The sequence below is a fragment of the Mustelus asterias genome, chromosome 15 (genome assembly GCF_964213995.1).
Source record: "Mustelus asterias chromosome 15, sMusAst1.hap1.1, whole genome shotgun sequence".
Classification (NCBI taxonomy): domain Eukaryota; kingdom Metazoa; phylum Chordata; class Chondrichthyes; order Carcharhiniformes; family Triakidae; genus Mustelus; species Mustelus asterias.
The window spans coordinates 95,433,918-95,461,276 of NC_135815.1; the positions used below are offsets into that span (position 1 = coordinate 95,433,918).

Genomic DNA, 27,359 nt, shown 5'->3' on the forward strand with positions numbered 1-27,359 from the left:
GTAACAACACATCCCTGCTCCTGTACTCAAAACCTCTCGCAGTGAAGACCAACATAACATTTGCCTTCTTTACCGCCTGCTGCACCTGCATGCTTACCTCCAGCAACTGGTGCACAAGGACACCCAGGTCCCGCTGCACGCTCCCCTCTCCCAATTTACAGCCATTCAGGTAGCAATCTGCCTTCTTGTTTTTGCTTCCAAAGGGAATAACCTCACACTTATCCAAATTTTACTGCACCTGCCATTGATTTGCCCACTCGCCCAACCTGTCCAGATCATTCTGAAGGATCTCTGCATCCTCGTCACAGTTCATCCTCACACCGATGGGTTTTTATTCAAATCTGGTAGTTTTGTGATTGTTATTTAGCGAGACCAGCATTGTAAAGTCACAGATATTAAAACACTGAATTCAAATTGCCCAAGCTGCTGTGGAGGGGTTCTTGAATCATGACCCCCATTGGTCTGAGCCTCTGGTGACTTTACGTTAGCACGATGCGACCATTGCCTTGTGGTTCCATAGCCACAATCAACCATTCCAAAACTCTCAAATCTCCCCTCTGAAACGCCCAGGACTTTTGTCATTTTGACCATCATCATATCAAATAAAAATTTTTTCCTTCCCTACATTTCCACAAGCAATTCATTGGCTGTGAAACACTTTGGGATGTTCTCATGAAAGGCGCTATATAAATGCAAGTCTTTCTTTTTCGTGATGATTAAAACTCTAATGTTATCCACGTTCCCAATTAGTTCTGGTGAGTTGTTGAATTCTAAATCTGTAATTTGGCTTAGAAAAATCATCAGGTCCTTATTGTTTTAAGGGGAGGTGATGGCCTAGTGGTATTATCGCTACGCTATTAACCCAGAAACTCAGCTGGTGTTCTGGGGACCCGGGTTCAAATCCCGCCACGGCAGATGGTGGAATTTGAATTCAATAAAAGATATCTGGAAGTAAGTATCTACTGGTGACCATGAAACCATTGCCGATTATCGGAAAAAACCCATCTGGTTCCCTTCAGGGAAGGAAATCTGCCGTCCTTATCTGGTCTGGCCTACATATGACTCTAGAGCCACAGCAATGTGGTTGACTCTCAACTGTCCTCTGAAATGGTCAAGCCACTCACCATCACCTTCCTAAGGGCCACTAGGGATGGGCAACAAATGCTGTAAGAAGTTTAACAACACCAGGTTAAAGTCCAACAGGTTTATTTGGTAGCAAAAGCCACACAAGCTTTCGGAGCTGCAAGCCCCTTCTTCAGGTGAGTGGGAATTCTGTTCACAAACAGAGCATATAAAGACACAAACTCAATTTACATGAATAATGGTTGGAATGCGAATATTTACAACTAATCAAGTCTTTAAGAAACAAAACAACGTGAGTGGAGAGAGCATCAAGACAGGCTAAAAAGATGTGTATTGTCTCCAGACAAGACAGCCAGTGAAACTCTGTGGGGGTTACAAATAGTGTGACATGAACCCAATATCCCGGTTGAGGCCGTCCTCGTGTGTGCGGAACTTGGCTATCAGTTTCTGCTCAGCGACTCTGCGCCGTCGTGTGTCGCGAAGGCCGCCTTGGAGAACGCTTACCCGAATATCAGAGGCCGAATGCCCGTGCCAACAAATGCTGGCCAGCCAGCGATGCCCATGTCCCACGGATGAACGAACAAAAAGTTTTTATTATTGTTTTTGGGATCTTCCTGTGAGCAAATTGGCTGCTATAATTCTCAACTTAATCTGCTAGCGTTGTCTCCTCCTTGAATGTTAGTCTCTGCGATGTCTTAAACATCACAGGCAGATCTTCTGTATCCTTGTATAGTTTAATGTGTTTAAAATAACCGGAAAGCGTATCTGTTGCGCTGAATAATTATTACTGGAACTTTATTTTTTTTACAGATACAACGCTCGTACCTCAGGTGAACATTGAGGACTTGAAACAAATGAAGGTAATTTTGAAATAATGTTTTAGAAAGTGCAACTGTTATTTGTTTCTGAGATCTGGATGTTGCTGGCGAGGTTGACTTAAGTTACCCATTCCTAATGAACTGCATTCTTGAAACCACTGCAGCCTGTATGGTTTAGGTACACTCATCATGGTGTTTGGGAGGCTTTTTTAAATTTATTAGTGTCACAAGTAGGCTGACATTAACACCACAATAAAGTTAATGTGGAAATCCCCTGAGTCGTCACACTCTGGCTCGGGCACACCTCCTAGTCGCCACACTCCGGTGCCTGTTTGGGTAACACTGAGGGACAATTTAGCATGGTCAATACACCTAACCAGCACGTCTTTCGGACTGTGGGAGGAAGCACCTGGAGGAAACCCATGTAGACACGGGGAGAACGTGCAGACTCCGCACAGACAGTGACCCGAACTGGGAATCGAACCCTGGCGCTATGAGGCAGCAGCGCTAACCACTGTGCCACCGTGCTGCATTTTGATACTGCAATGATGACGGGGATCTGATCGAGGTATATAAAATACTAAAAGGGCTTGATAAAGTAAACGTAGACCAAATGTCTCCTCTATGGGGCAATCTAGAACAAGAGGTCACAGGTATGGGTTGAGAGGCGGTAGATTTAAAACTGAGATGAGGAGGAACTACTTCTCGCAGAGGGTGGTGAATTTGTGGAACTCGCTGCCCCATCGCGCAGTGGAGACTGAATCATTGAATAGTTTCAAGAAAGAGATAGATATATTTCTAATTTTAAAAAGGGATAAGGGGGTATGGGGAACAGGTGGGGAGGTGGATTTGAGACCAGGGAGAGATCAGCCATGATCTGATTGAATGGCGGAGCAGGCTCGAAGGGCTGAATTTGCCAACATCTGCTCCTAATTCCTATGCTTTTATGAACAGCAAGTGATATATTTCCAACTCAAGATGGTGTACGCAACTTGGAGGGGAATATTCACCTGGTCCTCTCGCAGGCAATAAAGTTTGGAAGATGCTGTTGAAGAGGTTGCTGCAATGCATCTTGTAGATGGTGCATTCTGCTGCCACTGTGCATCGGTGATGGAGGGAATGTATACTTAAACTGGGGAACAAGATGCAAGTCAAGCAGACTGCTCAGACCTGAATCGTGTCGCGTTTCTTGAGTGTTGTTTGGGATCTTTGTCATCTAGGCAAGTGTAGAGCGATCCACCACAAGCTGACTTGTGCGCGATAGATGGTGAAGAGATTTTGGGGACACAGAAGAGGAGTTGCTGCAAATGTCCCATCCTCTAACCTGGTCTTGTACCCTTAGTATTTATGTGACCGATCCAGTTTCTGCTGAATGGTGACCCATCTATACGGAGTTCATGAGGGAATTAGAAACATAGAAACTAGAAGCAGGAGGAGGCCATTCGGCCCTTCGAGCCTGCTCCACCATTCATCTTGATCATGGCTGATCATCAAATTCAATATCCTGATCCCCCCATAAAACGATAATTCTACAGATCGATATACCTTCAGGTTCCCTTTCACTTAGTCTCACAGTCTGTTTCGGTCCCCTTCTCTTTGCCAAGTAGCCATTGCATGGCCAGAAACTTCATTCGTTAACTTGATCAAATGGTCATTACTCAAGTGTGAGCCTTGCAAGTGTGTTGCGGTTGGCTCTCTAGCCACCATGGGCAAAGCTTCACCTTCCCTTCCATATCACCAGCAGGTGCTTCCAGCAAGGGTTGTCAGGTGATATGATTCACACTCGGAGCCCTCGCTAACTTCCCTTCCGCACACCACAGTTCTGAGGCTAACTATATCCCTCCCAATACAATTCCTGATGGGGCCATCTAACCCATCCAGGGATCAAACATTAAGACCTGGACCCGCAGGTTTGCATCTTATCAGGGCAAGGAACAAATTCAGAAAGCATCTGTTGCCCCCCTCGGAGAGTTTCTGCCCCTGAGCGATCTTGCCAGAGTTCCTGTGGCACTGTCTACCCCCCTGACACCAACGAGTAGACAGTTAACCCAATGGCAGGTTGGGGAGACCACTGGGATCCTCCCAGCGTCAGACGGTTCCTCAGGCTGGTGGCCTCCTGGTGGTAAGCTGTGAGGGCCCCTCACTGGCCCTACGAAGGGCCTATGTTGTGGATCCTGTGTATGGCCTGCTTCCTTTATGCATATTTCTGCCTATGCAATTACATTTAAATGCTAAACTTTTAGAGTTAACTTGACCACATTTTAAACGCAGCAGGCATGCTGGGATTGGCTTGAAGGATTAGCTTGAAAAATTGACAGCATCCTTTCAAAGTACAATGCCAGCAGAAACACGCCTTTTCATTAGCCAAAACAAAAGTTTTTCATAAACAACTTCTGCCGAGGCCGCGAGATACGGGTGGATATATTTTGGAACTGTTAGTTCAGTCCAGAGTATGTTTTGAGTTTTTTGTAAGGGTTTTAACAACACCAGGTTAAAGTCCAACAGGTTTATTTGGTAGCAAATACCATTAGCTTTCGGAGCGCTGCTCCTTCGTCAGATGGAGTGGAAATGTGCTCTCAAACAGTGCACAGAGACACAAAATCAAGTTACAGAATACTGATTAGAATGCGAATCCCCATACCAAATAAACCTGTTGGACTTTAACCTGGTGTTGTTAAAACTCTTACTGTGTTCACCCCAGTCCAACGCCGGCATCTCCACATCTTGAGTTTTTTGACCAGCGCAGGACTGACTCTTGCCTGTATCTCTCTCTCTCTCTGTCTCTCTCTCTCTCTCTCTTCCCTTCTCTTTCTCTCTCTCTGTCTCTCTCACTCTCTCTCCAGTCTTTTTCATTTTCTGCAATGTTTTAATTTTAAATTCTGCTCAATAAAAGAAATGTAACGTATCAGTGCCGCCTCCGTCTATTCAGAGGAATGAAAGGACCCTGCAGCCTATAAAAGTGTGAAGGTCGCAGCCTCAGCCACAATTCCTTCCGGCAGATGGGTTTCTCCTCCAGAATGGCGACCCTTCGAGCTGTTAGCAATATTTTTACATATTGATTGGACTTCTGTGGGCACCCCCATTTTGAGAAGCCCTCGCACTCCCCGACCAGCTGCAGCAGCGCCCCCCCATCTCTGCCAGTGCGGCTGCTGCCCCCTGGTGCTGTGGGCCCTCCTATTGGGCCTCCCACTTCGAGCACCTACTGGGTCTCTTTAATCGCATGGCACATGTGGAGACGGCCTGTTAATGAGCCACTCTCCAGGACGGGACTCGGAGCCAGTCCTGACAATGTGGGGAAATTCCAGCTCCATCGGAAAAACTCGACAGTGAGGTACGTTATTGTTAAACGTCACCCATCCAGGAACTATTTGGAGGTATCATGCATGTCTTTAAGTGAAGTTAAAGCAGGATTACTACACATAAACTATTAAAGTAGGTTACTTGGAACGTGGCAACATCTGAGGAGGGAACAAATGGGCCAAAAAGCATTTTGAGACCAGAATCATGTTTTCTTTTACATTTATTTGTGGGACATGGGTGTCGCTGGCTGGTCAGCATTTATTGCCCATCCCTAGTTGTCCTTGAGAAGGTGGTGGTGAGCTGCCTTCTTGAATCGCTGCAGTTCATGTGCTGTAGGTTGACCCACAATGCCGTTAGGGAGGGAATTCCACGATTTTGACCCAGCGACTGCGAAGAAATGGCACTTTATTTCTAAGTCAGAATAATGAGTGGCTTGGAGGGGAACTTGCAGCAGATACATGGGTGGTGTCCCCATGTATCTGCTGCCCTTGTCCTTCTAGATGGAAGTGGTTGTGGGTTTGGAAGGTGCTGTCTAAGGATCTTTGGTGAATTGCTGCAGTGCATCTTGTAGAGAGTACTCACTGCTGCTACTGAGCGTCAGTGGTGGAGGGAGTGGATGTTTGTGGATGTGGTGCCAATCAAGTGGGCTGCTTTGTCCCAGATGGTGTCAAGCTTTCTGAGTGTTGTTGGAGCTGCAGCCATCCAGACAAGTGGGGAGTATTCCATCGCACTCCTGACTTGTGCCTTGTAGATGGTGGATGGGCTTTGGGGAGTCAGGAGGTGAGTTACTCGCTGCAGTATTCCTAGCCTCTGACCTGCTCTTGTAGCCACTGTGTTTATGTGGTGAGTCCGGTTGTATTTCTGGTCAATGGTAACCCCAAGGATGTAGACAGTGGGAGATTCAGTGATGTGCTAAAGAACTGTGGCCTTTTGATTGTTGTGGAAGTTTCATTGTCCACTTGATGGGAACCAGAAACGCTGGTGAAATATCCAAGGTGTGGAGAGATTCCCTATTGTACAGAAAGAGCTCAGGGTGCTTCGTAGTCAATTAAACATTTCTGAAGTGTAGTCACTGTTGTAAATTCGAAGTATTTGCATATCTGGCTTTGTCCCAAACCTCAAGTCCTCTTTTCAAATATTGACCAAGTCAGATTAATATAATGGCCGCGATCTCACCAGCCATTCACGCCGCGCTCCCAAGGTCAGAGAATTTGGCGCCCAGCCAAATCTCCGTCCACTGCAGTGGCATGGGAAAATCCCGCCGGCGTGAATGGCCGTAACGCTGGTGGGATAGGGGAGGTGATGGTCTAGTTGCATTATCGCTGGACCATTAATCCAGAAATTCCACTAATGTTCTGGGGACCCGGGTTCGAATCCAGATGGTGGAATTTGAATTCAATAAAAAATATCTGGAAATAAGAATCTACTGATGACCGTGAAACCATTGTTGGAAAAACCCATCTGGTTCACTAATGTCCTTTAGGGAAGGAAATCTGCCATCCTTACCTGGTCTGCCCTACAGTTGACTCCAGAGCCACAGCAATATGGTTGATTCTCAACTGTCCTCGGACAACTAGGGATGGACAATAAACGCTGGCCCCCAGCGACGCCCAAGTCCCACGAATGAATTTTAAAAAACATTCTGGCTGATGTCTGTAATTCACTTACTGGTCTCCACTGTCCTTTATCTAATACTCAAGTCACACTTCACAGCAACACGCTTTATCCCTGTTACGTTTTGTTAAGTTGATTCAAAAACAGTGGAGTAGGGAATTCCAAAGAGTTCTAATCCTCTTGGTGAAGACAATTCTCCTCATCTCAGTCCTAAATGGCTTATCTCTTATTCTGAGACTGTGGGTGGGATTTTCCAGCCACTCTCGCTCCCAGGGCCGGAAAGCCCCGCCCGAGGTCAACAGACCTTTGCGTGGTCCACTGAACTTACTGTCCCGCCCACTCCGATTCCCATGGCAGGCAGGACAGGAAAATTCCACCCTGTGGTTGTAAAATCACCCTGAGGCATGGAAAGGAAATCCCACAATGCCTGCACCTCTGCGCAGACGCTAAAGTTATTTTATTTGTCACAAGCAGGCTTACCTGCTGTAATGAAGTTACTATAGTTACTATAAAAGTCCCCTAGTTACCACACTCCAGCGCCTGTTTGGGTCAATGCATGTCTTTTGGACTGTGGGAGGAAACCGGAGGAAACCCACACAGACACGGGGAGAACGTACAATCTCCACACAGACAGTGACCCGAGGCTGGAATTGAACCCGGGTCCCTGGTGCTGTGAGGCAGCAATGCTAACCACTGTGCCATCGTGCCGCCCATAAATCCTGAAATTGCAATCAGTGGGTAACGACAGCAAAAGCTCACAGTCTGTCCCCTCAGAAATCCCCGCCAGGTCTATGACTTGTGAAGCTGTGTTGTCTCTGTCTAGGTTTAGTAGTTTTGGGTCAGCATTACAGTAACAAAGCTGCTTCTGATATTTAACCAGCGATACTAGTGTAACGAAATAATTGTAATGCCACAATGCGAGTTAAAAAGAACTCAAAGCCATCCGCCGAGGGAGACGGAGCGTTCACCTGTCAACACTGTGGAGGCTGAATAAAGCAAAACTCCTCCCAGCTTTTGCTAATATCAGTCGGCATGCAAAGACTTTGCACTTGACATTTTTTTGTGGTTGGAAATAATGACCGTCACATCAAGAGAAAGGTACAAAAGATGGCTCTGTTAGCACAAAGCAATGAGATAATTGATATCACCTCTTCATAGCAGGGCATTCCCTGAACTCCCATTGCAATTATGGTGTTTTTTTAGGTTACAAACAATTGAAATCATTTTGTTATTTCATGTTCTAGCCCTACCTGAAATTGTTGAAGAAGCAGCAAAAAGACCTGGCTGCATTAAAGAAGAAACACGCCAAGGTATGTATGTACTCTTCACACCTTCAGGAACTGGGGGAGGCCATTTAGCCCCTCTGAGACAGTCCACCATTCAATTAGTTAATGTTTGAACTGCAATCTTACTCCATATTTGCTCCATGGCCTTTTATACCTTTGCTTTGAAATACTCTTCTGAAAACGGCAATTGATGCTATGTCAATTGTTAATTTTAAACCTGAAATTGGTGTCCTGAGTCCAAAGATGTGCATGTTAGGCGGATTGGCCATGCGAAATTGCCCCTTTGTGTCCCAAGACCTGTAGAGTAGGGGGGATTAGTGGGGCATTATTGACTTGTTCAGTCCCACAGCTCTCCCTACAGTGCAGAAACAGGCCATTCGGCCCATCAGGGCAGCATGGTGGCACAGTGGTTAGCACTGCTGCCTCACGGCACCAGGAACCCGGGCTCAGTTCCCGGTTTGGGTCACTGTCTGTGTGGTGTCTGCACATTCTCCCCGTGTCTTGCGTGGGTTTCCTCCGGGTGCTGTTGTTGCCTCCCACAGTCCAAAGATGTGTGGGTTAGGTGGATTGGCCATGCTAAGTTGCCCCTTAGTGTCAGAGGGACTAGCTAGGGTAAATACATGGGGTGATGGGGATAGGGCCTGGGTGAGATTGTGGTCGGTGCAGACTCAATGGCCTCCTTCTGCATTGTAGGATTCTATGAGTCTGCACCAACTCTTCAACAGAACACCCCACCCAGACCCTATCCCTGTCACCCCAAATGTTTGCCCCACTAATCCCCCCTACTCTACAGGTCTTGGGACACAAAGGGGCAATTTCACATGGCCAATCCACCTAACATGCACATCTTTGGACTCAGGACATCAATTTCAGGTTTAAAATTAACAATTGACATCGCATCAATTGCCGTTTTCAGAAGAGTATTTCAGACTGCCACCTCCCTTTGTGTGAAAACATGTTCCATAATTTCATTGCTCTAAGGTCTGGCCCTTATTTTTAGATGATGTCCCCTCAGTCCTAGACTCCCCAACCAGTGGAAACAGCTTCTTCTCTATCTACCCGAGTTTCCCCTCTAACTCCCGTACCTGCTTCTCTTAACATCTCAAAACTTAAACCAGGTCACCCTTTAACCACTTGAATTCTGGGGAATATCAGCTTGTTGGCAGGATCTTTCTTTGTAATTTAACCCTTGTTGTTAATAGGATCTAGGCTGGTTGATGAAGCTGAAATCAAGGCGCATAGTTTTTCTTTATTGACTTGTTCAGTCCCACAGCTCTCCACCCTATCCCACCCTACCCCACGCAACCCAGTGTCCCAGCTGTGCCTACGTATTTGCTCCATTGCAGAACAATGAATGAAAACAGATGATCAGCAAAATAAGTAATCCAAAGGTGGGGGGGGGGGGGGGGGGGCGGGGAGGGGTGGGGGGGTGGTTGGGGTGACAGCCTCTGGTAGGGCACTGTGCCTAAAACAATGTGTCAAAGGAAATTTATAAACTCAAATCAAAATGGTACCTCTGGGGTGCTGATAATGCACCCCAGCCCCTGCAGCACCCTATATGTAGCAGGGAAGGCAGGGGTATTGGCACCAGACGAGTAATTCAGAGACCCAGGGTAATCCTCTGGGGACCTGGTTTCAAATCCCACTACGGCAGATGGTGAAATTTGAATAAAAATCTGGGATTAAAAGTCTAATGATGATTATGAAACCATTGTTGTAAAAACCCATCTGGTTCACCGATGTCCTTGAGGGAAGGAAATCTGCCCTTCCTACCTGGTCTGGCCTACATGTGACTCCCGAGCCACAGCAATGTGGTTGACTCTCAACTGCCCTCCCATGGAAACTAGGGACGGGCAATAAATGCTGGCCCAGCCAGCGATGCAAACATCCCCTGAACGAATAAAATAAAATTCTCCTGTGATTAAGGGTGGCAGAGTGGTTAGCATTGCTGCCTCACAACGCCAGAGACCCGGTTCACTTCCAGCCTCAGGTCACTGTCTGTGTGGAGTTTCCCCATGTCTGCATGGGTTTCCTCCGGGTGCTCCAGTTTCCTCCCACAGTCCATAGATGTGCGGGTTAGGTTGCTTGGCCATGCTAAATTGACCCTAGTGTCAGGGGATTAGCAGGGTACATATGGGGGGGTTGCAGGAATAGGGCCTGGGTGGGATTGTGATCAGTGCAGACTCGATGGGCTGAATGGCCTCCTTCTGCACTGTAGGGATTCTATAAAACAAATGGTCAGTAAAATAAATGAATTAAGGATGGGGTGACGTCCCCTGGTGAGTCACTGTGGCTGAAACAAGATGTCAAAGGAAATCTAACAAACACTAAATCACAATGTCATCCCGGGGGGGGGGGGGGGGGGGGGGGGGAGAATGTTGATGCACCCAATTTCCCCACGGCATCCACCGGTCACGGAAGGCTTGACACATGCTGGTGGACACCACCTGTCCCCTCTCCAAGGCCAACCAGCCGTGTATATAGCCGTGGTAGAGGGGCAGATTTTCGGGGTTAAACAACCCCCTTGACCGCCCACTGTCTGGACCTGTTAATGACCAATTTGGCCAAGCCCAGGACCAGGTGTTCCCGATTTATATGTGCTCAAAGACTATTAATACCATCTCCTGTTTCCCTGAAGCGTTAACCAACCAAAACAATGTATCTGATAAGACTTTTGATTTGATTTATTATTGTCACATGTATTAGCATCCAGTGAAAAGTATTGTTTCTTGCGCGCTATGCAGACCAAGCATACCGTTCATAGAGAAGGAACAGAGAGAGTGCAGAATGTAGTGTTACAGTCATAGCTAGGGTGTAGAGAAAGATCAGCTTAATGCGAGGTAAGTCCATTCAAAAGTCTGATGGCAGCAGGGAAGAAGCTGTTCTTGATTCGGTTGGTACGTAATTTCAGACTTTTGTACCTTTTTCCCGATGGAAGAAGGTGGAAGAGAGAATGTCCGGGGTGCGTGGGGTCCTTAATTATGCTGGCTGCTTTTCCGAGGCAGCGGGAAGTGTAGACAGAGTCAATGGATGGGAGGCTGGTTTGAGTGATGGACATTAATTCTTGGGAGTTCAAGTTATCATCCTAGTTTGTTTTATCAGTTCCATAATGTGAATGCAGCTCTTATCGCTGTGAAAAATCCACTTTAAGCAACAAATGAGATGCACTTGTTACAAAAAGGATCATTTTGAGAGGGGGAACCACTATTTTATGCCTAACAGTAACAGCACAGATGCAAGATGTACAAGGATGTATGTGGCATAGTGGTTAACACTGCTCCCTCACAGCTCCATGGACCTGGGTTCAATTCCCAGCTTCAGTCAGTCTGTGTGGAGCTTGCACGTTCTCCCCGTGTCTGTGTGGGTTCCCCCCCCACACTCCAAAGATGTGCAGGTCAAGTTCTTTAGACATGCTAAATTGCCCCTTAGATCTCGGGATGTGTAGGTTAGAGGGCTTAGCGAGGTAAATATGTGGGGTTACGGGATAGGGCCTGGGTGGGATTGTGGTCAATGCAGACTCGATGGGCTGAATGGCCTTCCTCTCCACTGTAGGGTTTCTATGATTCTATGAAGGCAACATTTTCTGAATTGAGTTGTTTTGCTTCTCTCTGGAGTTGAAAGATTAAAAAATGAATCGTGTTGCAGAGGCTATTAATATCTATGAAAGCAGCCTCAAGGTAGGAACGATAATGTAACTATTTAACATTCATGTTATGGCTTGTAATCTTACTTATCTCTGCTCAGTAATCGTTGGGTGAAAGGACAGTGTTCCTACCTGCGGCGATGCCAGATCATCGAAACATAAGAAATAGGAGCTGGAGTGGCCATTTGGCCCATCAAGCCTGCTCCACCATTCAACAAGTTAGTGTCTGATCGCCCACCTCAACTGATCTCCTGACATTATCACCATTTCCCCGAAATCCCGTCAACCTCTGACTCAAATATACTCAGTGAGTGAGCATGTAAGCTCTCCGGAGTAGAGAATTCCCGAGGGTCCTATCCATTCTCCCACCCCTCAGCTCCATCAGAAAGTGATCCAACACCTTGAACTGACACTGTGACCCAGTGTTCTCTATTCACCAATCAGGGGAAACAACCTCTCAGTGCCTACCCTGTCAAACCCGATAAAAATGTTATTTATTTCAACGAGATCGCCTCTCGTTCTTCTAAACTCCAGGGAACTTAGGCCCAGTTTACTCAGTCTCTTCTCATAGGACAATCTCGCGCACCAGTCAAATTGTTCTCGGTTACATGACATACAAAAGCATGGAGGAGTCCTTCAACTGGTAAATGCCCTACTTTAAGATGTGCAAGGTGAGAAATTTCGCCAGATCGAGTTTAACTGGAAGGGACATTAGTTGGATTTCTTTATGGGCATGGACCCAGTATCTGCTGTACCCAGGTAACCCAGTAGGTCCAGAAGACAAACCTGGGCAGATCTCCACAGTCTGCAAGCGAATTATCTCTGGCAAGCATTACATTAAGGTTTAATATCTGGACATGAATAATATTTCAAGCGATGTTATATTTGGATCAGCACTTCTGTGCGATAAGAACTGGTTTAGCATTTTGCAAGATTATTCTTGGTTCTTAATCTTGCTTGCACAAATTTAGTTAGCATTAATATTTAGCATTAATAATATAAGAATGTATATCCTTTGTCAGTGGGAACCAATCTTAATGAATAAAATATTGAAAACACTTGCCTTTACTGGTCACAATGAAGGTATGAATGTATTCTTTGCAATTTTAGCTGTCCTCTCCTCGCCTAATGTTTTAATGTCAGCCGTGGCTCAGTGGGTAGCACTCTCGCCTTTGAATCAGAAGGTTGTGGGTTCAGGTCCCACTCCAAAGGCTTGAGCACACAACGGGTTTAGGGCGGTATTGAAGGAGTGCTGCCCTGTCAGAGGCAAACTTACCAAAAAAAATTCTAAGTTCCAAACAAGCATGAAAACGGGAAAGAATCGCGTTTTTTTGGGGGCGAGTTAAAAATGGAATCTTACCTCAATCTGTCAAAAAAAAGAACCTCATTCTGTTTTCCATCAGGAGGGGGCGGGGCCTAAGCTTGCGGAAAGCCAGCAGATAGCAGCGGAGGGCGACATTGCGCTTTCTCATTCACTGCCTCCCTTCACTGACTCACCCACAAGAGGAAATACCTTTTCCATGTCCACCTTGTCAAGATCATTCAGGATCTTGTATACTTCAATCAAGTCATTCATCACGCTTCTAAACTCCAGTGGAAACAAGCCCAGCCTTTCCAACCGAGACACTTACGTCACCTAAGTAGTTGCTTAGGCATAGGGATCGTAACATAATAAGTAGAAGCAGCGATAGGCATAGGCCCTCTCAAGCCTGTTCCGGCATCTGATAAAATCATCAAACCTCATTGTCAGTTACCTTTCTCCTCTTGATGCCCCCACATATCTTTGAGATCAAGCGATCTCAACCACAGAGTGTACTCAACAAGTGAGCATTCACAACCCCATGAGGAAGAGAACTCCAAAGGTTTGCAATCCTCCAAGTGAGGAAATTCCTCAGTCCCAAGTCACCGTCCCCTTATCAAAGAACAAAGAAAATTACAGCGCAGGGACAGGCGCTTCGTCCTGCACTCACCATGCTAACCAACTTAACTAAACCCCCTACCCTTCCAGGATCATATCCCTCTATTCCCATCCTATTCATGTATTTGTCAAGACGCCCCTTAAAAGTCACTATTGTATCTGCTTCCACTACCCCCGGCAATGAGTTCCAGGCACCCGGCACCCTCTGTGTAAAAAATCTGCCTCGTGCATCTCCTTTAATCCTTGTGCCTTGCACCTTAAACTGTGCCCCCTAATAATTGACTCTTCCACCCTGGGAAAAGGTTTCTGACTATTCACTGTGTCCATGTCTCTCATAATCTTGTAGACTTCTATCAGATCACCCCTCAACCTCCGTCGTTCCAGTGAGAACAAACCAAGTTTCTACAACCTCTCCTCATAGCTGATGCACTCCATACCAGGCAACATCCCGGTAAATCTTTTTTGTGCCCTCTCCAAAGCCTCCACATCCTTCTGGTAGTGTGGCGACCAGAATTGAACACTATATTCCAAGTGCAGCCTAACTAAGGTCCTACAAAGCTGCAACATGACTTGCCAATTTTTAAACTCAGTGCCCCAGCCAATGAAGGCAAGCATGCCATATGCCTTCTTGACTACCTTCTCCACCTGTATTGCCACTTTCAGTGACCTGTGTACCTGTACACCCAGATCCCTCTGCCTATCAATACTCTTAAGGGTTCTGCCATTTACTGTATATTTCCTATCTGTATTAGACCTTCCAAAATGCATTACCTCACATTTGGCCGGATTGAACTCCATCTGCCACCTCTCCATGCAAGTCTCCAACTGTTCTATATCCTGCTGTATCCTCTGATGGTCCTCATCGCTATCTGCAAATTCACCAACCTTTGTGTCATCCGCAAACTTACTAATCAATCCAGTTACATTTTCCTCCAAATCATTTATAGATATTACAAACAGCACAGGTCCCAGCGCTGATCACTGAGGAACACCTCTTGTCACAGCCCTCCATTCAGAAATGCACCCTTCCACTGCTACCCTCTGTCTTCTTTGACCGAGCCAGTTTTGTATCCGCGTAGCCAGCTCACCTCTGATCCCATGCAACTTCACCTTCTGCACCAGTCTGCCATGAGGGACCTTGTCAAAGGCCTTACTGATGTCCATGTAGACAACATCCACTGCCCGACCCTCATCAATCATCATCGTCACTTCCTCGAAAAACTCGATCAAGTTCGTGAGACACGATCTCCCCTTTACAATATCATGTTGCCTCTCACTAAAACGTCCACTTATTTCCAAGTGGGAATAAACCCAGTCTCGAAGAATCCTTTCCAATAATTTCCCTACCACTGATGTAAGGCTCACCAGCCTGTAATTACCTGGATTATCCTTGCTACCCTTCTTAAACAAAGAAACAACATTGGCTATTCTCCAATCCTCTGGGACCTCCCCTGTAGCCAGTGAGGATACAAAGGTTTCTCTCGAGACCCCAGCAATTTCCTCCCTTGCCTCTCTCAGTATTATGGAGTATATCCCATCAGGCCCTGGGGACTTGTCTACCTTAATGTTTCTCAAGAACCCCAATACCTCCTCCTTTTTGATCTCAACATGACTCAAACTATCTACACATCCTTTACCAGACTCATCATCCACCAAGTCCTTCTCTTTAGTGAATACTGACGCAAAGTACTCATTTAAGACCTCACCCATTTCCTCTGGCTCCACGCATAGATTCCCTCCCTTGTCCTTGAGTGGGCCAACCCTCTCCCTGGCTACCCTCTTGCTCTTTATATATGTATAAAAAGCCTTGGGATCTTCCTTAATCCTGTTAGCCAAGGTTTTTTCGTGACCCCTTTTAGCCCTCCTTACTCCTTGCTTAAGTTTCTTTCTACTTTCCTTGTATTCCACACTTGCTTTGTGTGTTCCCAGCTTCCTAGCTTTGAAAAATACTTCCTTTTTTTCTTTGACTAGGCTCACAATATCTCTCGCTATCCAAGATTCCCAAAACTTGCCACACTTATCCTTCATCCTTACAGGAATGTGCCAGTCCTGAATCCCTTTCAACTTACACTTGAAAGCCTCCCACATGCCAAATGTTGATTTGCCCTCAAACATCCGCCCCCAACCTACATTATTCAGTTCCTGCCTAATATTGTTGTCATTAGCCTTCCCCCAATTTAGCACCTTGACTTGAGGACTACACTTATCTTTGTCCATCAGTACCTTAAAGCTTACTGAATTGTGGTCACTGTTCCCGAACTGCTCCCCTACTGAAACATCGACCACCTGGCCGAGCTCATTCCCCAATACCAGGTCCAATATGGCCCCTTCCCTAGTTGGACTATCTACATCCTGTTTCAAGAAGTTCTCCTGGATGCTCCTGACAAACTCTCCCCCATCCACATCCTAGCACTAAGTGAGTCCCAGTCAATATCGGGAAAGTTAAAATCTCCCATCACAACAATCCTGTTACTTTTACACCTTGCCAAAATCTGCCTACATATCTGTTCCCCTATCTCCCGTTGGCAGTTGGGTGGCCTATAGTAAACCCCCAACATTGTGACTACACCCTTCCTATTTCTGAGCTCTACCCATATTGCCTCGCTGTATGAGCCTTCTGAGGTGTCCTCCCGGAGTACAGCTGTGATATTCTCCTTATGTGGAGATGCCGGCGTTGGACTGGGGTGAACACAGTAAGAAGTTTAACACAGACACAGACATCAAGTTTCTACACGCAAACTGCCGGCTCCAAGTGGAGAGGATCGCCAAGAAGATCGCGCATATCGACACAGACATCAAGTTTCTACATTTAACCTGGTGTTGTTAAACTTCTTACTATATTCTCCTTAACCAGTAGTACAACTCCCCCACCCCTTTTACATCCCCCTCTATCCCGTCTGAAACATCTGTATCCTTGGATGTTAAGCTGCCAATCCTGTCCTTCCCTTAACCAAGTCTCTGTAATAGCAACAGCATCATAGTTCCTAGTACTAATCCAAGCTCTAAGTTCATCTGCCTTACCTGTTACACTTCTCAAATTGAAACAAATGCACTTCAGTCCACCAGACCCTCTTTGATTAGCAGCCTCACCCTGCCTGCTGTTTCTCTGAGTCTTACTGGCCCTACTCTCTGGTTCCCCTTCAGCTAATTCACCTTTGCTTTGGTTCCCCCCCCCCCCCCCCCCCCCCCCCCCCGACCAAACTAGTTTAAATCCTCCCGTGTGACAGTAGCAAACCTCCCAACCAGAATATTTATGCCCTTCCAGTTTAGATGCAACCCGTCCTTCTTGTACAGGTCCCACCTGACCCGAAAGAGACCCCAATGGTCCAGATCCCTGAAACCCTCCCTCCTACACCAGCTGTTTAGCCACGTGTTGAGCTGCACTATCCTCCTATTCCTAGCCTCACTAGCGAGTGGCACAGGGAGTAATCCTGAGATTACAACCCTACAGGTCCTGCTTTTTAACTTTCTACCTAACTCCCTCAACTGCTGCTGCAGGACCTCATCACTCTCCCTACCTATGCCGTTAGTACCAATATGTACCATGGCTGTTCACCCTCTCCCTTCAGAATACTTTCTGCCCGTTGAGAGACATCCTGGACCCAGGCACCAGGGAGGCAACATCCTGTGAGTATTCCGAAACTCTCCACCTGGGGGTATGTTTCCATTCAAGTCCATTCAGAATCGTACATGTTTCAATGAGATCCGCTCTCATTCTCCGCAATCCCAGCAATAAAGTACAGAAGAGAATAACATTTAACGCTAAATGTCTCCTCACCAGAAGTTGATACATGGCTTTTTCCAACTAGATTAGGAACACTGGCTGAACTCTCTTTTTACAGGGTGAACTTTTTAATGCTTTACTGCTGCTCTACTTACTGCTCTCTTATGGGGAGGGGATGGCCTCGCTGGTCTATCAATCCAGAAACTCAACTCATGTTCTGGGGACCCCGGGTTCGAATCCCGTCACGGCAGATGGCGGAATTTGAATTCAGTAAAAAATATCTGGAATTAAGAATCTACCGATGAACCATGAAACCATTGTGGGAAAAACCCCATCTGGTTCACTGATGTCCTTTAGGGAAGGAAATCTGCCCTCCTTACTTGGTCTGGCCTTCATGTGACTCCAGAGCCACAGCAATGTGGTTGACTCTCAACTGCCCTCCGAAATGGCCTAGCAAAACCACTCAGTTCAAGGGCGACTAGGGATGGGCAATAAATGTTGGCCAGTCAGTGACGGCCCATGTCCCATGAATGAATTTTTAAAATATTGAAATAAAACTGAATTATTGACTCAAGAAATGTAGCTGACCTTTGGGGCAATTTGGCATTCATGTGCATTATTTACACCGATCTGAAAATCTAGCCTGCAGCAAGCAATTAGGAAGGCTAATGGAATGTTGGCCTTTATTGCAAGAGGTTTTGAATACAGGAGTAGTCTTGCTTTAATTGTATAGAACCTCAGATAGAGCGCATCTGGGATACTTTGTGCAATTTTGGTGTCTTTACCAGAGGAAGGATAATATTGCCATGGAGGGAGTGCATCAAAGGTCCACCAGATTTGTTCCTGGGATGGTGGGACTATCCTGCGGAGAGAGACTGGGGAAGCTTTGTCTATTTTCTCCAAAATATTGAAGAATGAGAGATGATCTCATTGAAACCCACAAAATACTTAAAGGGATGGACAGAATAGATGTGGGTAAGATGTTTTCCCTGGGTTGGGGGAGTCCAGAACCAGGGAACACCATTTCAGAGTAAGGGGGAAGCCACTTAGGACCTAGATGAGGAGAAATGATTTTGTTCAGAGGGAATTTAAGTTTTAAGTTTAAGATTTTAAATTTATCTATTAGTGTCACAAGTAGGCCTACATTAACGCATGGTAGCACAATGGTTAGCACTGCTGCTTCACAGCTCCAGGGTCCTGGGTTCGATTCCCGGCTTCGGTCACTGTCTGTGTGGAGTTTGCACATTCTCTTCGTGTCTGCGTGGGTTTCCTCCGGGTGCTCCGGTTTCCTCCCACAGTCCAAAGATGTGCGGGTTAGGTTGATTGACCATGCTAAAATTGCCCCTGAGATGCGTAGTTTAGAGGGATTAGCGGGTAAATATGTAGGGATAAGGGAGCAGGGCTTGGGTGGGATTGTGGTCGGTGCAGACTCGATGGGCCAAATGGCCTCTTTCTGCACTGTAGGGTTTCTATGATTCTATGATTAACACTGCAATGAAGTGACTGTGAAATTCTCCCAGTCACCACACTTTGGCGCCTGTTCGGGTGCACTGAGGGAGAATTTAGCACGGCCAATGCACCTAACCAGCACGTCTTTCGGACTGTGGGAGGAAACCGGAGCACCCGGAGGAAACTCACGCAGACACAGGGAGAACGTGCAGACTCCGCACAGACAGTGACCCAAACCAGGAATCGAACCCGGCTCCCTGGCACTGTGAGGCAGCAGCGCTAACCATTGTACCGCCCTGTAATTCTTTAATCCAGAGGGCAAGCTCTGTCATTCAGCATGTTTAAAGCACAGATTGACAGATTTCTGAATACAAGTTATACTTTATATTTATTTATTAGTGTCACAAGTAGGCTTACATTAACACTGCAATGAAGTTACTGTGAAAATCCCCGAGTCGCCACACTCCGGCGCCTGTTCGGGTACACTGAGGGAGAATTTAGCATGGTCAATGCACCTAACCAGCACGTCTTTTGGACTGTGGGAGGAAACCGGAGCCCCCCGGAGGAAACCCATGCAGACATGGGGAGAACGTGCAGGCTCCGCGCAGACAGTGACCCAACCCAGGGATCGAATCCGGGTCCCTGGCGTTGTGAGGCAGCAGTGCTAACCACTGTACAAGTGATGTAAAGGGATCTGGGGATCGTATGGGGAAAAGGCATTGAAGCGGATGATCAGCCATGATCGTATTGAAGGGCTGAATGGCCTACTCCTATGTTCCTATGAGATTATACACTCGAAATAAATGTTAGTGGGAAAATAAATAGGTTAATGCCTCTTAAAATAATGGACAGGGGACTCTGATGTGCAAGTGTTAGTCCAGATTTTCTACCAGAGGTACAGTAGATCATGAATCATGCCAGCCCAGCACTGTGAGCAGCGTCCCTGTTTATAATTTCACGGGTCAGCATTCACATTAATATTTCAGGTGAGCTCTCTGGCAACAGGACGACCTCCAAGTGATAGTTTGTCCTTGGAGAGTGAGTAATCGCGAATTGCTGCAGGATTTAATGCCAGGCTCCGGTGTCATGTCATTGGCTCCCGGACAATCGAAGGAACTTTTGTCTTTCGAGAAATGTCTTGTCAGTCAGTTCAGCGGGAAAGCAGAGCGCACCCCACCCACGTTGTGGTGGAGATACTGACGCAAAGGAGTGAGCGAGGATTTTGTTTGGCACAGAGCAACTCCCGAGGCCTGAGGAAACAGGGCAACAGAAGGAAATGGTCAGGGCAGTGAGTGTAAATCCAAACAGCGCGCCACCATATTTGCCCTCAGTCTTGGTAAATGATGTTACCAGGTCAGGCTGGTTAAAATTTTCAATATGCAGAACCATTTACATTGGGCTCTCCTTCACGCTCTGATCAAGTATTTCAATTCGTACCAGTACTTACAGGGAGATGGTGGTGCAGTGGTAATATCATTGGACCAGAGGTCCAGATTACTGTCCTGGGGACGCAGGATCAAATCTGACCATGGCAGCTGGCAGAATTTAAATTTAATTCATAAATCTGGAATGTAAAGCGGATCTGAGTAGTGTCATAGACTCATAGAGGTTTACAGCATGGAAACAGGCCCTTCGGCCCAACTTGTCCATGCCGCCCAGCTTTTACCACTCAGCTGGCCCCAATTGCCTGCGTTTGGCCCATATCCCTCTATACCCATCTTACCCATGTGACTATCTAAATGCTTTTTGAGACAAAATTGTACCCGCCTCTACTACTACCTCTGGGAGCTCGTTCCAGACACTCACCACACTCTGTGTGAAAAAATTGCCCCTCTGGATCCTTTTGTATCTCTCCCCTCTCACCTGAAACCTATGCCCTCTAGTTTTAGACTCCTCTACCTTTGGGAAAAGATATTGACTATCTTGCTGATCTATGTCCCTCATTATTTTATAGACGTCTATAAGATCACCCCTAAGTCTCTTACACTCCAGAGAAAAAAGTCCCAGTCTATCCAGCCTCTCCTTATAACTCAAACAACCAAGTCCCGGTAGCATCCTGGTAAATCTTTTCTGCACTCTTTCTAGTTTAATAATATCCTTTCTATAATAGTGGTGAGAATAAAACTGTTATCGATCGTTGCAAAATCCACTTGGTTCGCAAATGTCCACTCAGTCTTTGCTGAAAAAAAAGAGACATAGAATCCCTACAGTACAGACGGAGGCCATTCAGCCCATTGAGCCTGCACTGACAGCAATCCCACCCAGGCCCTATCCCCATAACCCCATGTAGTTGAAAGAGACTCAATATGTGGACGTTTTGCTTTTCTCTGCAAAGGACAGGGCTTTGTGTATATATGTAGCATCGAGCATGTGTAAGTGACCAACACAGAACGCCCGACTAATATTGTTAAATTGGTTTCCAATGTAATTCATAGTTTTGGTTTCCATAAGCAGATTTAATATTAATTAAGTCTTGGTGTGCACCCATACTGAGCAAGTTAAGTCAAGGAATTAGCAACGCTGTAGTTCTGGGGTAGGTCCCATGGTTCAAACCTGGCCTTCATAGTGAAAGTTAATTTTGTTGGCTCTCGGCTATGTTACTGGTTGGCACGTGGCATTGAAGCCATTGCAAAAGAGAGAAAAGGATTAGCCTTCTCACCAGAGGAAATAGGAGCGGAAGAAGGTCATCCTCAATCCAATCGAGTACTCGACCCCCAATCCCCTGCGATCTCACCTTCTGGATCAGTCTTTTATGCGGCACCTTGCCAAACATCTTCTAGAAGTCTAGATATACCACATCCACAGGTTCCCCATTATCCATCTTGCTGGTTATGTCCTCAAAGAACTCAAGCAAATGCGTCAAGCATGACTTACCCTTCATAAAACCATGCTGACAATGGTAGATTGAGCTTTGTCTTTCCAAATGTTCACTCATCTCCTCCTCAATGATTGATTCCAGCAACTTCTCCACCGCAGAGGTCAAGCTAACCGGCCTATACTTCCCTACCACCCACCCTCCTTCCCAGGTTTTACACATGGAGCAAGTTCTGCCGTAGTTAACTCATCAAAAACCCGCGTCATGACCCTTCACCCCTGTGTTCACTGACTCACTTTGGCTCTCACTCAGTGCCTCAGTTTTAAAAAGCTCATCCCTGTTTGTGCGAATCCCTCCATGGCCTTGCCTCCACTCTACCTCGGGGTAATCTCCACCAACCCCACAGCCCTGTGGGATAAACCTCGTAGCAGTGGGGGCCACGTCTTCACCTGCCGATCGATTCCCAGAGCTTGAGAATTCCGTCCCTCAACCTCACTGCCTCCCGACCCCTCTCCCCCCCGCCTGTAGCCCCTAACTCTTTGACCAGATGTTTGGTCACCCGCTCCAATATCTCCTCATGTGACTCAGTGTTATCACTATAGAATCCCTACAGTGCGGAAGGAGGCCATTCGGCCCATCGAGTCTGCGCTGACCACAATCCCACCCAGGCCCTATCCCCGTAACCCCACATATTTACCCTGCTAATCCCCCCGACACTGGGGTCAATTTAGCATGGCCAATCAGCCTAACCCGTGCATCTTTGGACTGTGGGAGGAAATCCGAGCACCCGGAGGAAACCCACGCAGACACGGAGAGAAGGTGCAAACTCCACAGAGACAGTGACCCGAGCCCAGAATTGAACCCGGGTCCCTGGCGCTGTGAGGCAGCAGTGACCATAAGACATAGGAACAGAATTAGGCTAATTGGCCCATCGAGTCGGCTCCGTCATTCAATCATGGCTGATATTTTTCTCATCCACATTCTCCTGCCTTTTCCCCATAACCCCTGATCCTCTTATTAATTAAGAACTTATCTATCTCTGTCTTAAAGACACTCAATGACCTGGCCCCCACAGCCCTCTGCGGCAAAGAGTTCCACACATTCTCTAGTTGAAGAAATTCCTCCTCATCTCTGTTTTAAAGGATCGTCCCTTTAGCCTGAGGTTGTGCCTCTGGTTCTAGTTTTTCCTACTAGTGGAAACATCCACTCCACATCCACTCTATCCAGGCCTCGCAGCATGCTGTAAGTTTCAGTAAGATCCTCCCCCCATCCTTCTAAACTCCAATGAGTACAGACCCAGAGTCCTCAACCGTTCCTCGTACGACAAGCTCTTCATTCCAGGGATCATCCTTGTGAATCTCCTCTGGACCCCTTCCAAGGCCGGCACATCCTTCCTTAGATACGGGGCCCAAAACTGCTCACAATACTCCAAATGGGGTCTGATCAGAGCCTTATACAGCCTCAGAAGCACATCCCTGCTCTTGTATTCTAGCCCTCTCGACATGAAAGCTAACATTGCATTTGCCTTCCTAACCGCCGACTGAACCTGCACGTTAACCTTAAGAGAATCTTGAACAATGACTCCCAAGTCTCTTTATGTTACAGTGCTAGCCACCGTGGCTGTTATATTAAATTCTGTTTCTCCAGTGAAGCTCCTTGGGACATTTCACTATGTTAAAGGTTCTAAATGAACACACACAGTTGATATTTTAGACAAAGATAATCAAGAGACCATTCATCTAGCCCTCCCAGTTGAGATAATGCAGAGAAACAGTAATTCCAATGGTAACAAAAGAGGAACCCAGTGAAATTATCTGAATGGTATCCAGGCTCAGCTTCCAGAGGTAAGATGCTAGTCATTGCTGGTGTGCAGGGTAAGTCATACAGCTGTGAGTTGGTGAATATAATTCCTGTTGTATAATTGAATCTTCGATTCATTGGGATTCAAACAGCCAAATCAAGCTTTTTCCATTGATTCCTAATTGTTTCCAGCTGTTATCTCTGGCCCTTTGCGTAAAGGAACTTTTCCATTGTGCGAATTGGCACAAATGCAGCAGCACCCGTGGTCACGTAGGTGGTCTGAACTTTAACATTTCTCCTCCATTACGGCACGGTAGCACAGTGGTTAGCACTGCTGCTTCACAGCTCCAGGGTCCTGGGTTCGATTCCCGGCTCGGGCCACTGTCTGTGTGGAGTTTGCACATTCTCCTCGTGTCTGCGTGGGTTTCCTCCGGGTGCTCCGGTTTCCTCCCACAGTCCAAAGATGTGTGGGTTGGGTTGATTGGCCCGGTTAAAAATTGTCCCTGAGATGTGTAGTTAGAGGGATTAGCGGGTAAATATGTGGGGGTAGGGCCTGGGTGGGATTGTGGTCGGTGCAGACTCGATGGGCCGAATGGCCTCCTTCTGCACTGTAGGGTTTCTATGTTTCTATTACCAACCAGCTCCCAATGACTTCACTGCCCTTTTCAATCCGGACAACCCTTTGTTACTGTTGGATTTGATTTAGGATTATTTTCCTACAGAGTTCTTAGAATCATAGAATCCCGACAGCGCAGAAGGAGGCCATTTGGCCCATCGAGTCTGCACCGACCACAATCCCACCCTATTCCCGTAACCCCTCATATTTACCCTGCTAATCCCCCTCACACAAGGATTAATTTATCATGGCCAATCAACCTAACCCGCACATCTTCAGACTGTTGGAGGAAACTGGAGCACCCGGAGGAAACCCACGCAGACACGGGGGAGAACGTGCAAACTCCACACAGACAGTGACCCGAGGCCAGAATTTAACCAGGGTCCCTGGCGCTGTGAGGCAGCAGTGCTAACCACTGTGCTGCCCCATTCTTGTTTGCTATTTGGGGCCCCGCATTTCAGGAAGGATGTGGAGACTTCAGAAAGGGTGCAGGAAAGATTGATGTGAACGGTTACAGGGTTGAGGGCCTTCAGTTGCATGGACATCAGTTGGGGATGTTCTCCTTAGAGAAGAGAAAGTCGAGAGGAGGTTTGATAGAGGTGTTCAAAGCCATGAAGGGTCTGGACGGAGTGGATGGAGGGAAACCGTTGCCTTCACTGGAAGGGTCAGGAACCAGCAGACACATGTTTCGCATGACAAAAGAATTAAAGGGAGAAAAAAACCATGCGGGAAAAAAAACATTTTACACAGCGGGTAGTTGCAATCTGGAATGCACTTTTATTTATTTATTAGTGTCACAAGTAGGCTTACATTAACAGTGCAATGAAGTTACTGTGAAAATCCCCTAGCCGCCACACTCCGGCACCTGTTCGGGTACACTGAGGGAGAATTTAGCATGGCCAATGCACCTAACCAACACCGCTTTCGGACTGTGGGAGGAAACCGGAGCGCACCCCCACAGAGACACGGGGAGAATGTGCAGACTCCACACAGACAGTGACCCAAACTGGGAATCGAACCCGGGTCCTTGGTGCTGTGAGGCAGCAGTGCTAACCACTGTGCCACCCTGTAATTCTTTCATCCAGAGGGCAAGCCCCAAGATTCAGCATGTTTAAAGCACAGATTGACAGATTTCTGAATACAAGTTATACTTTATATTTATTTATTAGTCACAAGTAGGCTTAAATTAACACTGCAATGAAGTTACTGTGAAAATCCCCGAGTCGCCACACTCCGGCGCCTGTTCGGGTACACTGAGGGAGAATTTAGCATGGCCAATGCACCCTAACCAGCATGTCTTTCGGACTGCAGGAGGAACCAAAGCACCCGGAGGAAACCCACGCAGACATGGGGAGAATGTGCAGACTCCGCACAGACAGTGACCCAAGCCGGGAATGGAACCCAGGTCCCTGGCGCTGTGAGGCAGCAGTGCTAACCACTGTGCTACCCCACTTGCCTGAAAGGCTGTTGGAGACAGATTCAACCATGGCTTTCAAAAGGGAATTGGATCAGTCCCTGAAGGAAAGTTGAAAAAAAAACAGGGCTATGGGGAAGGGATAGACGAATGGGACTGGATAATTAGATAAAAAATTTGATGGGCCAAATGGTCTCCTTTGGTGCTGTAACAAAGAAGTTCGGAGCAGGAGGAGGCCATTTAGCCCTTTGAGCCTGCTCCGCCATTCATCACAATCATGGCTGGTCATCCAACTCAGTAGCCATATCCTGGTTTCTCCCCATAACCTTTGATCCCATTCGCCCCAAGTGCTATATCCAGCCGCCTCTTGAATACAAGTAACCATTCCAAGATTCCGTTTCTATGGGAACTAAAATGATTGACATCTGACTTCACATCCTATCTCCTTGACAAAGGGACTCCCTCCACCTATTCAATGCTCATTGGTGAGGAACATGGTGACTGCACAGAGGATTCGGCAAATGGAGAAAGTACTTTGGGTATAAGCCTGGCATTGGAAATCTGAGAAGTGCGGAATAGTGCAGATGCTGAAAGTCTGAAATAGAAACAAAAAATGCTGGAAATACGTAACAGGTCAGGCAGTGTCCGTGGAGAGAGAAAGTCAATAGAGTTAACGTTTCAGGTCTGTGTCCTTTCATGAGAGGTTGCGCAGTGGTATTGTTACTGGACTAGTAACCCAGAGACCCAGGGTAATGCTCCAGTGACCCGGGTTCGAATCCCGCCACGGCAGATGGTGAAATTTGAATTCAGTAAAAATAATCTGGAATTAGGAATCTTAACGATGACCATGAAATCATTGTCGATTGTCGGAAAAACCCATACGGCTCTCTAATATCCTTTAGGGCAGGAAATCTGTCGTCCTTACCTGGTCTGGCCTACGTGTGACTCCAGAGCCACAGCAATGTGGTTGACTCTTAAATGTCCTCAGAGATGGTCAATACATGCCGGCCCAGCCAGCGACGCCCACACCCCGTGAACGAATATTTAGAACTGGGAAGAGTTAGAGATCGAATAGGTTCATACGTTAATTCAGAGATGGGCAATTGGCCCTGTGATTCCAAAGGCTTATTTTTGTGATAAATTGACTCTCAGTTCTATTAATTAAACATCACAAGTTACTGGTCTTGTATATTTGAAGGAAGAAGCGAAGGAATAAAATGGACAAAATATTAGATTTTAAATGTTGCCATTTCTGTTGCTGCCAAATTTTATGAAGTGTGATAGACAAAGGCATCTGAAACAGAAGTCCAGGAAGGAAAAAAAAACACTTCAAAATGGGGGCAAGTTTGTTCCTAAATTTCCAATGGCACCCAAACATAGAAAAGAAGCAGGAGTAGACTGTTTGGCCCTTCTACTGAGGTCCAAAACACGATAAACCAAGCAGCACTCGAATTGCAAATAACTGGGAAACCGTTCCCCTGCTGCCTTCCTGCTAATCCAAGAGAGACTTAGGCCCTGATTTTAACGGCACGGTCACCCCGAAATCGGGGCGGGCGAGGCTCGCAGAACGACATTCCCCGTTGGCCTCAGGCGCGATCCTACAAACCTCGGGCGAGCGTGCCAGTAAAGTCAGGGCCTTACACTCAATCTCAGAACCGTAGCTGTACAGAAAGAGACTATTCGGTCCATCGGGTCTGTGCCGGTTCTCAGTAGCAGTAATTCACTCTATGCCATGCCTTCGTCTTCTCTTCATAACCCTGCACATTCTCCCTTTTCAAATAGCAATCCAATTCCCTCTCAAACATCTCGACTGAACCTGCCTCCAGCACGCTCTCGCTCAGGCAGTCTATTCCAGATCCTAACTATTCACTGAGTAAAA

The 27,359-nt window shown here is 46.8% G+C and overlaps 1 protein-coding gene across 6 annotated transcripts in view; it reads left to right on the top strand.

The window, feature by feature from the left end:
• Positions 1 to 27,359, top strand: part of plcb4a (phospholipase C, beta 4a) — a 510,936-nt gene that overhangs the window by 400,524 nt on the left and 83,053 nt on the right. For all 6 annotated transcript variants that reach the window (XM_078230348.1, XM_078230349.1, XM_078230347.1 and 3 more), the window contains 2 exons: positions 1,894 to 1,943; positions 8,060 to 8,125. In XM_078230348.1, coding sequence (XP_078086474.1) covers positions 1,894 to 1,943; positions 8,060 to 8,125 — 116 coding nt within the window. The remainder of the gene's footprint in view (positions 1 to 1,893; positions 1,944 to 8,059; positions 8,126 to 27,359) is intronic.